Source organism: Panthera onca, chromosome A2, assembly GCF_046562875.1.
Source record: "Panthera onca isolate mPanOnc1 chromosome A2, mPanOnc1 haplotype 2, whole genome shotgun sequence".
NCBI lineage: Eukaryota > Metazoa > Chordata > Mammalia > Carnivora > Felidae > Panthera > Panthera onca.
Window position 1 is genome coordinate 24,436,431 of NC_138340.1, and position 12,876 is coordinate 24,449,306.

At 38.9% G+C, this 12,876-nt stretch overlaps 1 protein-coding gene across 8 annotated transcripts in view; it reads right to left on the reverse strand.

The window, feature by feature from the left end:
• Positions 1–12,876, reverse strand: part of ERC2 (ELKS/RAB6-interacting/CAST family member 2) — a 931,006-nt gene that overhangs the window by 640,098 nt on the left and 278,032 nt on the right. For all 8 annotated transcript variants that reach the window (XR_013554185.1, XR_013554186.1, XM_060631335.3 and 5 more), the window contains one exon: positions 1,095–1,169. Coding sequence is in view for 6 of the 8 variants with exons in the window: in XM_060631335.3 (XP_060487318.1) it covers positions 1,095–1,169 (75 nt within the window). In the remaining 2 variants the exon portion in view is untranslated. The remainder of the gene's footprint in view (positions 1–1,094; positions 1,170–12,876) is intronic.

Below are 12,876 nucleotides of genomic sequence, written 5' to 3' on the forward strand. Positions count from 1 at the left end.
AGAAAGAAAGAAAGAAAAGAAAGATAAGAAAAAGAAAACACCTTAAAAAATCCTAAGTCAGAACTGTACATGCCAAAAATTCAATAGCTGGTGTTAATTTCTTTTTCTCCAGGACTTAGGGATTTTTTGGCAGACAATTAAAAATCATACACTATAAAAGACAGAAAAATCATTATCCTATCAGCAAGTTTCGGAATTCTCTTGTAGGCTAATGGTGACCAGCAAACTCTCAAGTGTTAAATTCAAGTATGGAATTAACAGATTGTAAACATCACTGTTATGTTTTTCTTCATGAAACAATTTAAATCAAGAATTATTTACTCTTAAGATAAACACTATTTGCTTCCCTCTGGCAAACAATGAAAGTAAAAAACCTTTATTTACATTTCTAGATACTGACAAAGCAATGGGTTTCACTTAGATCTGTTTCTTAATCATACATCATGGCTTAGCCATCATCATTTATTTCATTATTCTTTAAATGCCCTAAATCCATCCAAAAGGATCTATAATTCTTTTAAATAGCATATCTCTATGCTTCCACAGCTATGTTATGAGTACTTAATAAGTTATTATTACTTCCAGACTTGGTTAGGAGAAAATACTGGAGTCCTGGGAAAGTACTATTCTTTGAAAAGTACATTTTCCTGATAGCACAGTTTTAATTATTTAAGGACTTCATTGAATGTAAGTCAACTTCTTTGCCAAACCTTAGTTTCTTAAGATATCTTTTCATTGTAATGTGAATGAAAAGGGGGAAAAAATTAATTCTAGCTTTAGAAATTTCCTTTTAAAGCACACACAAAACCTCCCCTAGGGTTGAAAGCATTGGCCATGCTCTGGAAATGAACCCACCCCTCCTTTCAGCCAAGGGATACTTGAGTCCTTTATTCTTTTGCCCAGAAAAGGCATCCTAATTAAAGGGACAATAAATTAAATGTACCCAAGAAAGCAAAAAGATCCAGAAGAAAAGCACCCACCAGGGTGCCTAGAGAAAAACACAAGGTTCATTTCAAGTGTTTATGTTAGGCACCATCAAGTTAGAACAAACTCCGGAGGCACAGCTGTTTTTGACAAATGTGAACAGCTCCTACCTTCATTTCAATGACAGTCTGGAGAGCCTTCGTCTTGGCTGGCTCCGGCTGAAGTTGGCTTCTTCGGTGCAATTCCTGTGGAGGAACACGATAGAAATAAGCCTGACGGTTCATCCTTCCGTTACACCATGACCTTTACACAGGTACCACACAGCCCACCGGGTGCAGGTTTGCTGTGCACAGACATAAACAAGCCACAGGTGCCTCTTCCCCCACCCTCTTTAGCATCACTCCTGCCTGGAGCCTGCGTTCCAGTGAAAACCTCCTGGCACATGCGCTATTTCTGAAACTTCCATCAATAATTAATGTCAACTGTGACAAAGCCAGCAAGTAATCATAGTCCAAATACTGTTCAACACTGGGGCTGTTGCCCAGCCATCAAATCATAATTTACTAAATTACATTTCTCTGTGCTCCCAATACAAACACAGCATGGAAACGGAGGAAAGAAAATGACTAACGTGGTTGCAAATCCACTGCACGCATGGCATTTTGCTACTGAGGTAGGTTTGAAATGAGCAATTTAAAACCTTTTCAGTACAACTGTGTTACTTTTTGGAGTGAACTGATGTGATGAAACCCTGTGAATATCTTGCTTCCTAATTTACAGTTTCGGTCCTTGTTCAAAATCACATCTGTGTGTGATATGTTTATACACTCATGATGCCAAGAAATTAAAATTGGCATTAATATCAACAGTGTTAGAGAGGATACAAAAATGGTTAAAGCCAGATGCAGACCCAAGAACTTCTGGAATATGACAAATATAACTTCAGGTAAAAAGCAAGCAACATAATTTTAACCTTGAAGGCTCACTTTTTTTATGCCTCTTCTCCAAAGAACAGTTCTGTAAAGACTTTGAAAGTTGCCTTGGCAGAAGAAGACATAAAGATAAGATTTGTTCAGTTTATACTTTGATTTTCTTAGTAATAATTATAAACAGTTTTATGAAAGCAGCCAATGAGAGGAAAAAACAACAGTGCTCACACATGTCCATGCCACTGATACTAGTCACCTATGGAGTAATTTCATAAGATTTATTTGCTTCCAGAAAAATCATTTAAATTCAACATGAAGTAGTTCTAGGCCTTCACATTCCACTGGGCCACAGACATTAAAAATGAAAAGCAAACAAACAAAAAACTACCTTGGCTTTAGGGAAGAGAACCAACATGATTTCTAGCTTTTCCAAGGAAAGGTATTAAAATTAAATCTCATTCCACCACTACCGTCTACTATCATCACCATCTCATAAAGACAGAACATATTAATGTAAGTATTGCCAGAAAAACAGAATTCCACAATAAAAGATAATCCTTCCCAGGATAATAAAACAAGCAATCTTTGCCCATATCCCATTACATTGTTCTTATTTGCCAGTGGCCCAAGAAGACTTGGTCATGGAACACGGTGCACATGTCTAGGAACCAGCCCTGGAAAATCACCACTACAGCTCTGGAATACAGCATATTTTCTTCCCAAAGTCATCACTGGCACACACCAGCAAACTTGTGCAAAACTACTTCTCAACCTCCAATTTGAGAAGAATTTGAATTAGTGCTTCCTAATTATTCAAAATGGTCTCACAAAGACATTTTTTCCCTAACATATCCTTGGAAGATACAGAGTCAAGTATTACCAAACCCATCTTATGAATAGAGACAGAAAGAAATCCTGTGTCCTTTTGGAGGCCCTGGTCTAAAATAACCCAGAAATACTGGTAATTTTTAGGCTGCATGGTAATGGCAGAAATTTTCTGAAGGAATGACCTTAAAAGCAACTTCCCTTCTGGGTCTCCCTCTCTCTCTGCCCCTTCCTACTCTCTCTCTTTTCTTTCTTTCTTTCTTTCTTTCCTTCCTTCCTTCTTTCTCTTTCTTTCTCTCTCTCTCAAAAACAATTTAAAAAACATTTTTAAAAAATTAAATAAATAAAAATAAAAGGGGCGCCTGGGTGACTCAGTCAGTTGAGCATCCAACTTCAGCTCACGTCATAATCTCACAGTTCGTGAGTTCCAGCCCTGCATCAGGCTCTGTGCTGACAGGTCAGAGCCTGGAGCCTGCTTCGGATTCTGTGTCTCCCTCTCTCTCTGCTTCTCCCTCCCTCTCTCCCTCTCTCTCTCTCTCTCAAAAATAAACCTAAAAAAAACAAAAAATTATACTATACTAATATTATATTATATTATATTATATTATATTATATTATATTATATCATATTTTAAAAAGCAGCTTTCCTTTATTATCTACAATGTCCCTGGCACTACTTCTCTTTTTTTTTTTCTTAATTTTTTATTTTTTAAAATTTATATCCAAATTAGTTAGCATATACTGCAACAATGATTTCAGGAGTAGATTCCTTAGTGTCCCTTACCCATTTAGCCCATCCCCCTCCCACACCCCTCCAGTAACTCTCATTTTGTTCTCCATATTTATGAGTCTCTTCTGTTTTGTTCCCCTGTTTTTATATATTATTTTTGTTTCCCTTCCCTTATGTTCATCTGTTTTGTCTCTTAAAGTCCTCATATGAATGAAGTCATATGACTTTTGTCTTTCTCTGACTAATTTCACTTAGCATAATACCCTCCAGTTCCATCCACATAGTTGCAAATGGCAAGAGTTCATTCTTTTTTTTTTTTTTTTTTTTTTTTTAATTTTTTTTTAACGTTTATTTTTTATTTTTGAGACAGAGAGACAGCATGAACGGGGGAGGGTCAGAGAGAGGGAGACACAGAATCTGAAACAGGCTCCAGGCTCTGAGCTGTCAGCACAGAGCCCGACGCGGGGCTTGAACTCACTGACCGCGAGATCATGACCTGAGCCGAAGTCGGCCGCCCAACCGACTGAGCCACCCAGGCGCCCCGAGTTCATTCTTTTTGATTGCCGAGTAATACTCCATTGTATATACATACCACACCTTCTTTATCCATTCATCCATCGATGGACATTTGGGCTCTTTCTATACGTTGGCTATTGTTGATAGTGCTGCTATAAACATTGGGGTGCATGTGTCCCTTCGAAACAGCACACCTGTATCCCTTGGATAAATGCCTAACTACCTCTCTTTTTCAAGCCTCATTATCATGCTATGGAGAATCAAACCTCTGTGTGGTGAGTCCAGTTGGCTACTGGTAAATATTTATTTAACAACCAGCACCCACCATAGCCAACTTCAAATTACCTAAGTGGTGTCACTGAATGCAAAGTTGGGAAGAGAGGCACAATAGTACCCTATTGTACAGTATTTATACCATATGGACCAACTACATGTAATAACATCAAGAACACAGATAACAGTAAAATGTAACAAAAAAATAGGAAATTATGAGTTTTAATACAATGTTTCTTTTTTAACTTTTTTTAATGTTTGAGGTTTGGTTTTTTTGTTTGTTTGTTTGTTTGTTTAGAGAGAGAGAGAGCATGAGCAGGGAAGGGGCAGAGACAGAGGGAGACATAGAATCTGAAGCAGGTTCCAGGCTCTGAGCTATCAGCACAGAGGCCAATGCAGGGCTCAAACCTGTGAACCATGAGATCATGGCCTGAGTTGAAGTCAGACACAAGTGACTGAGCCACCCAGGCGTCAGTTTATATATTTAATTTGTAACGTCAGCTGTTAGAACAAGTTTCCAATTTTGACTTTCATGGACCAGTCCAATCCAGTTCCAGCATACCACTGGGTGAATCACATAAGGAATTCAACCTCCAAAGAAAGCTTCTTAGCCCTCAATGTTACTTCCAAGATTTTTGGGAGTACACGCTGGACTAATAAAATTTCACAGATGAAAAAATGGACAGTAAGTCACTTGTCAGAGTTCCTCCATAGTAAGGGGTAGAAGAAAGACACTTCACATGTCACTAATCCTGATCCATATGTATCAAAAGCATCTTAATGAGGGGCGCCTGGGTGGCTCAGTCAGTTGAGCGTCCGACTTCAGCTCAGGTCATGATCTCACGGCTCATGAGTTCGGGCCCCACATCGGGCTCTGTGCTGACAGCTCAGAGCCTGGAATCTGCTTCTGGTTCTGTGTCCCTCTCTTGCTCTGCCCTTCCCTCATTCATGCTCTGTCTCTCTTTCTCTCAAGAATAAATAAAACATTTAAAAAAAATTTTTTTAAAGCATCTTAATGAAAAAGTCTGAGAAACGAATTCATGGTAATTTCATACCATAGCCAAACCAAATTCCAGAATAAAAATCATAAGATAATTTGAGGAGAGAAGTTTGCATAAAATAAGCAAAAATAATTAAGACGCAACTAAGTAACACAAATAGAAAATAAAAACCATAGAGTAAAGGTATGTGTTGTTGTAATTTCTGCCAAGCACAAAAACATTTTTAAGAGCAAACATGCAATAACAAAGCTAAACTTGTAGCAATAGTTTTGCAAAAATGGAAAGAGTTTTCTTTGCTATAATTATACAATTTCCATTATAATGTAAACCAGCTCAAAGTCAAGACTGGGTCCTTACGCTCTGTGTCATCACTCCTTAAAATGTAAAACGAAACAAAATCTCCAGTTACCTGAAAATTGCAATTTTCCTATCTTAACTACACTGTACTTCAATCAATCCTGACTTCAAGTTTCTGAGGATCACCTTAATTCCTAAGGTGTCAGGGAAGTGAAGATTGTAATCCACATGCAGACATCATGGATGGTTTGAAAGTTCCATCTCAGACACTTCATCCATCTCTGAGACTGAGCATCCTTAAAACACTCACTCTGTGGCAGAGAGTAGCAACTGCCCAACCAAGAAGATTTGTGCTCCTCTTCATTAAAGTAGAGTGTTTCTTTTTTTTTTTTTTTTTTTTTTTAATTTTTTTTAACGTTTATTTATTTTTGAGACAGACACAGAGCATGAACAGGGGAGGGGCAGAGAGAGAGGGAGACACAGAATCTGAAACAGGCTCCAGGCTCTGAGCTGTCAGCACAGAGCCCGACATGGGGCTCGAACTCACAGACCGTGAGATCATGACCGGAGCCGAAGTCAGACGCTTAACCGACTAAGCCACCCAGGCGCCCCAAAGTAGAGTGTTTCTAGGAAGCACCACCACCACTGCCCATGTATCAATGATGATGGTGCCAAATTACTTATTTCTGGCCAGTGGGACATGGGCAGAAATTAGGAACTCAACTTCCATAAATACCTTTTACCCTGTCCTCAATTTTCCCTCTTTTCCTGTCTTCTGGCTAGAAGTAAAGTACACCAAGACCCAAGACGCTGGTAGAACCCCAAGATAAAAGGAGAATGGGTTCCTGAAATGCCATATAAAAAGGTCACTGAACACCAACATGGGATGGTGGTGTGTGTGAAAAATAAACCTCTGTTAAGTTAGCCTCTGTGCTTTCAGGCTCTCTCTGTAAAGATCCCAGCCCTCTCTGCCTTAACTACTGCAATGGCTACAAGGAAAAATAATACCTAATTAGCCCTGTGTTGTTTGTTGCTTTTGAATCACAAAAGTGATTTTAATGTGTGAGAGCTTACCAAGTTTTTCTAAACTGACAGTAAGATGTGTCGGTTGGTGGGTGCTTCAACTATGCCTAACTATCTGAAAGATGCACCCATTATGGATTAATCTTAACTAAAGAATTTCCCTAGAAGCATCTGATGTAGATATGAGGTAGTACAAGATTTAACTTACTCTGGTAGTTTTTAAACGACAGTATTAATCAAGTACAGTGGACTTACACTTTTCTGGGTCACTGATCTCTGTAAGAATTAGATGGAAGGTATAGATTCTCTTTACAAATGAGTACAAAAGCACATACAAACAAAACGGTGTGCACCATTTCAGCTGCTTCACAGGACCTGGTCCAGTACCTGGGGGTTCATCTTTGAACCAGACTACAGGCTAAAAAACACTTACTGAGAGGAAAGGGCACTGCACAGGGAGTGGAGAGTCAGGAGCCCACAGTCCCAGCCTGAGACCTTGGGCACACCTCTTCCCTACTCTGAGCTACAGAATAAGAAGCTCTATCACTAGGTTTCTGAGAACATCCAGATTTTTAATAGGTAGCTGACTCTGAAATGCTGATCTCTGGCTGGAATTTCTAGTCACACCAATTCTCAGTTCTAAAAACATAATAAAAATAAAAGAAAACTGGCAGCATCAAAAACTTTAATATCTTACTGTGACACAGAAACCCAGGTTATATATTTCCCCATAATTTCATTACTCACTTGGCCATAGCTAGTCTAAAACTGCCAGCTCCTCCAGGTGACTAATATGGAAACATACCAAGAACTCAAAATTTTAAACATGAAATCTCAAGTAGTTCATTGGGATGACATTTCTTGGCAGTTAATGAGAATGTAGAGTCTAGTGAGTTAATGTGGATGGACACTAGCTTCCAAGATGAAACTGGAAGAATAATGTTTGTACACACCATCTACTTTCTTCAGTAGGAAAAAAAAAACACCTCAAATCTTGACTTTCTATCCATTATTTTTATCTGACCTCTCTCCCTTACTGTCCTAGTAATCTACTGCTATGGAACAAACCACTCCAAATTTAGTGGTGCCAGACTAACACCATTTGATTATGTTCATGAATTCTAGATCGTGAACTTCTAAAGGATAGACTAGGGAAAGCTTATTTCTAAAGCATGATGTCAGGGGCTAGAACAGCTGGGACTGGCGGATCCAATTCCAAGATGTATATGGTATATTGGCTGGAAGAAGACTTGAAAGCTGGGTTTAGCTAGAATTGCCACCTATATATGGTGACACCTGTATATGGCATCTCCACGTGGCTTAAACTTCCTCATAGCATGGCAGCATCAGGGTATCAACCTCTTACTTTCAGGTGTAAAGATGCCAAGAGCAAGCGTTCCAGCAAATAAGCCAAGGACTGCATGGCCCTTTATTACCTAACCTTGGAAGTCCCATAGCATCACCTCTGCCATGCTCTGTTGGTTGAAGCAGTTGCAAGCCTGCTCAATTCTAGGAAAAAGTGCCAAAGAATCTCAGGCCATATTTCTAAGTTATCACTCTTGAGGGACAAAACCAACTGAAGAAGCTGACAGGAAAGTAACACTATAATCTCAAACACCTACTCACATCAGTCTTAAGATATGCCAGATTTATATATTCAAATAGTAACTTGATGCAGGGCATATAGGAAATACAGCAGTGAGCCAAGCAGATAGATACCCCAGCCCTTATGGGTTTTTAATTTCAAATTCCAACAAGAGAGAGGCATAATAATTTTAAAAGGAGGCCAAACCAGTTTGTAAGTGCTTTAAAGGAAAATAAGTCAGAAAGATGGAACAGGACACACTATGTGAGGGGATCAATTGCAATTTTAAATAGGGTGATCAGAAAACCTTCATGCAAAGGTGACATTTGAGCAAAAATCTATAAGATGTGGGAGAACCAGTCGTACAGATGCTCCAAGCAGAGAGAATAGCAAATATTTAAGTACCTGGCTAGCGCTGGATAAGGGATGGGAAAGTAGTAGGTCAGAGATATGCAGGGGTGCAGGATGATGAGAAGGTGAGTTCTACATCTGGAGTCATTGTCTGGACGCTGGTTTTACTCTGAGAAAAATGGGAAGCCACTGGAAGGTTCTGAGCAAAGACAAACCACAATATAAAGTACATCCTTAAATTACTCTGCCTGCTGGACTGCAGTATAATTTGGGGTTGAGGAGGGAGGTAAGGGAAGAACCATAAGGACTAGTAATAAGCAATGGGAAAACCCTAGCAAAGGATGATAGAGCCTGGGACCAGGGTGACAGAATGCAGGCAAAGAGAAAGAACTGAGTTTAGACATGTTTTGAAGGTGAAGTTGACTTGACTTCCTGATAGATTGCCTGGAGACTCCAGAAAGAGAAAAGTAAAGGATGGCTTCATGACTTGTATTCTGGACAACAGGAAGAATGCAGCTGGAATACCAAGATAGGGAAGATTGGAGAGGAGAAGTGGGAGTTATGGGAACCAAGAGTTTAGTTTTGCATGTGTTACATTTGTGACGCTATAAGACATTCAAGTGGAGAACTCAGTGGGCAGATGGACATATGAGCTGGATTTGAGGGGAGAAGAGCTACAAATAAAAAATTAGGATCATCCAGTAGATAGTACCTAAAGCTGGGAGCCTAGATGAGATCAACTGGGGACTGTGCATAGAAAGAAGAGGAGAGGAAAGAAGACTGAGCCCAGGGGTGACCCAAATTAAGGGGTCTGAGAAGTGAGGAGGAAGCAGCATATGAAATTGAGAAGGAATCCCAGTGAGGTATGAAGAGAACCAGTAGTATACCATCCCAGAAATCAAGTGAAGAAAGGAGTCCAGGATGCAAAATTGATATTCTTATAAATGTTGCTGAGAAGTTAATGGGAGGAGGCCAGAATATGGACCACAGGACTTAGCAGCACTCAGGTCATTAGTAACAGTGACTGGAGCAGTTTTGGTGGACAGTGTGAGTCAAGTTCGACTGGAATGTGCTGTGGGAGAATAGAAGGAGGAAAGAGTCTCAGGCTACTATATTTGCAAAGGGTACTATTTAACTCATCATTTCTTTCATCAAAACTTTGATTTAGGTGTATATGCCCATGTTCATAGAAGCATTATTACAACAGCCAAAATGTGGAAGCATCCATCAACAGATGGATGGATAAACACAATGTGGTACATAATTACAATGGGATATTACTCAGCCTTAAAAAGGGACAAGATTCTAACACATACTACAATATGGATGAACCTTAAGGGTATTACATTTAGTGAAACACAGCAGTCACAAAAAGACAAATACTGAATGATCTCACTTACATGAGGTATCTAGAGTAGCCAAACTTACAGAAACAGAAAGTAGAATGCTGACTGCCAGGGACTGAAGGTAGGGAAATAATGGAGCTGTTGTTTAATGGGTACAGAGCAAGAGATTGCTTGCACAATGATGTGAACATACTTAATACTACTGAACTATATGCTTAAAAGTGGTTAAGATGGTAACGTTTATGTTCTGTGTATTTAACCACAATTTAAAATTTTTTCAAACCATAAACATAACAGAACTTGTTGGAGTCCCACAGCCTTCCCTATCTCCATTCTTCTGAAGAGAAACCATTATCTAAAAGTTGGTATATTTCTCATGCATGTTTTTGTGCTTTTAGAAAATATGTATGTCCTTGTAAATAGTATAAATTTAACAACAGAGCGCATTCTTTTTTAATTTACATAAATGCCAGCTGTCCACCTTGCACAAAGCTTTTGCATTTTGGTTTTTACCTCAACAATACTTATGTTTTCAAAATTTATCTGTGTAAATAAGTGTTTCCCACTCTTTTTATTCACTACAAACAATGTTGCAATAAACACAGTACATGAAAAAAAAACAAATCTGTTTTAGGTATCTTTACATTTTTAACTGCATAACAGTTCTTTTCTTTCTGAAACATTCAGTTTCTTCTGCTTGGAATAATCCTCTACCCTTTTTGTTCTCTTTTTGTGTACAGGGATCAGCAAACCACAGCCCACAGGCCAAATCCAGCCCACCATCTGTTTTGGTAAATAAAGTTTTATTGAAACACTGTTATTTCCATTAATTTACATATTGTCTATGATTTTCATGCTACAGTGACAGAGTTCAGTAGTTATAGCAGAGACCATATGACCTTGCAAAGCTGGAAATATTTACTAGCTGGCCTTTTACAGAAAAAAAAAAAAAAATACCTGTCAATCCTGGTCCAGGACATTTTCAACACTCATCCTAGCCATCTCAGAAAAAAAAGACAATTCCTCATGTGGTAGTTTCAAATGTCTACAAATTCTTTGACATTCCCTTTATAGGGTGGAGCCTAAATATCTTCCCCTTGACTCTGGACTGAGCTAAGTAACTCAGTCTAACAAACAGAATATAGTAGAAGTGACATTTGTGACTTTTGAGGCTTGGTCATAAAAGACACGGCTTCCTTCTTGCTCACAATCTTGGATCACCTGCTCTGGGAGAATCCAGCTGCCACATCATGAAAATACCTCAAGCTACCCTATGGAGAGGCCCATGCACTATGAAACTGAGGCCTCCTGCCGACAGCCATGTGAATCAGCCTTAGCAGAAGTGGATCATCCAGCCCCAGTGAAGCCTTCAGATGCCTGAGCCCTGCCCAACAGCTTGACTGCAACCTCATGAGAAGCTCTGGGCCAGAACCATCCAGCTAAGCAACTCCCACATTCCTGACCCACAGTATCTGTGAGATAATAAGTGTTCATTGTTTCACACACTGAGTATTTGTCACAAAGCCATCGATTACAAATACATCACAGAAAGGCCATTAGTTGACCCTTCAGACTAGTCTACATCCTGCATCCTCAGATACACGCTCATAGCATTGTGTACCTTTCCTTTATATCACTGAAAATGGCTGCGATTTGACACTAACTTAAAAAATTAGTGGATTCATGTCTGTGTTCACCATTGGGTGGTAAACTCCATAAGCACAGGGACTTTGTATGTCCCTTATATTCCGAGTAACTAACATAGTGCCTGCAAAGAGTAAGTGCTCAATAAATACTGACTGACTGACTGAAAGAGTACAAATGACATTGCACTTATATGCCTAGAAGTTCTATAATACCTTTGGACCAAAAGGAATCTGATGTGAAGGATGGTAATAGCTAATAGTTACTTATATATTACTATGTGCTAAGCACCCTTCTGAACACTTTACAAATATTAACTTGTTTAATCATCATAATAACCTCCATAGGCAGATACAGTTATTATCATCATGTTTCACTCAAAGACATGGAATCATAAAGGAGTCAGTAACCTGCACAATCTACTGAATTGCACTCCTGGAACTTGTCCTGAGAAGTCTGGGTCCAAGGCCTCTGCTCCTAACCACTGTGCTATACTGCCCATGTTTCACCACATGGTTTGATTTGATATTTGAAGCTGACACCTATATCTCCATTGGCTTCTTTCATTATAGTCATCTCCCTATTTCTCCTTCAATTCCATCTTCCATTTTTCACTCCTTTCTTGAGGACTTGAAAATTTAAAGAGATTCATCTCAATAGCAGTTGTATGGTACTGATATCCCATATTAGATATTAAAACTTAAATGATAAGCATGGTTAGGCATGCAGAAATAGAGGAAAAAAATAATTACTTTCAAATATTAACATCCTTCTCAATTTTTGATAAATCAAGCATTTAAAAAATAACCTAAAATATTTAAATGATATAATGATATAATTAGTAAGATTAAACGGAGAGACAATTACAGTGAACTTTGGATCCTACAGACCTCTACTTCAAGATTCCATGGAATATTTAAACAGATTGAGCATGTATCAGACCACCAAAAAAAACTTTAATCAGATTCCAAAGGCAGAAGTGATACAGGCCACATTCTTTGTCCATACACAATAAAACAAATTAATAACAAAAGTTAAAAATGAAACCTCACTGTTCAAATGCTTATTTTATTTATTATTTTGAGAGAGAGAGGATGCACATGCAGGGGAGGAGCAGAGAGACAGGGAGAGAAAGAATCCCAAGCAGGCTCCACACTGTCAGTGAGAAGTCCAACACAGGGCTCAATCCCACCAACAGTGAGATCATGACCTGAACCGAAACAGAGCTGGACGCTTAACTAGCTGAGCCACCCGGGTGCCTCAAAACCTTACTATCTGGAAGGTAAAGCTCAGAAAAAGTCTTAAAATTCACCCTATACAGTAAAACAGACCCAGTCGTCTCTACCTAGCAGGTGTGTGATGATGGGTAAGTTCCTGAATTTTCTATATCCCTCAGGATGGTGAAGTTGAAATGAGAGAAGCATGTGAAGTA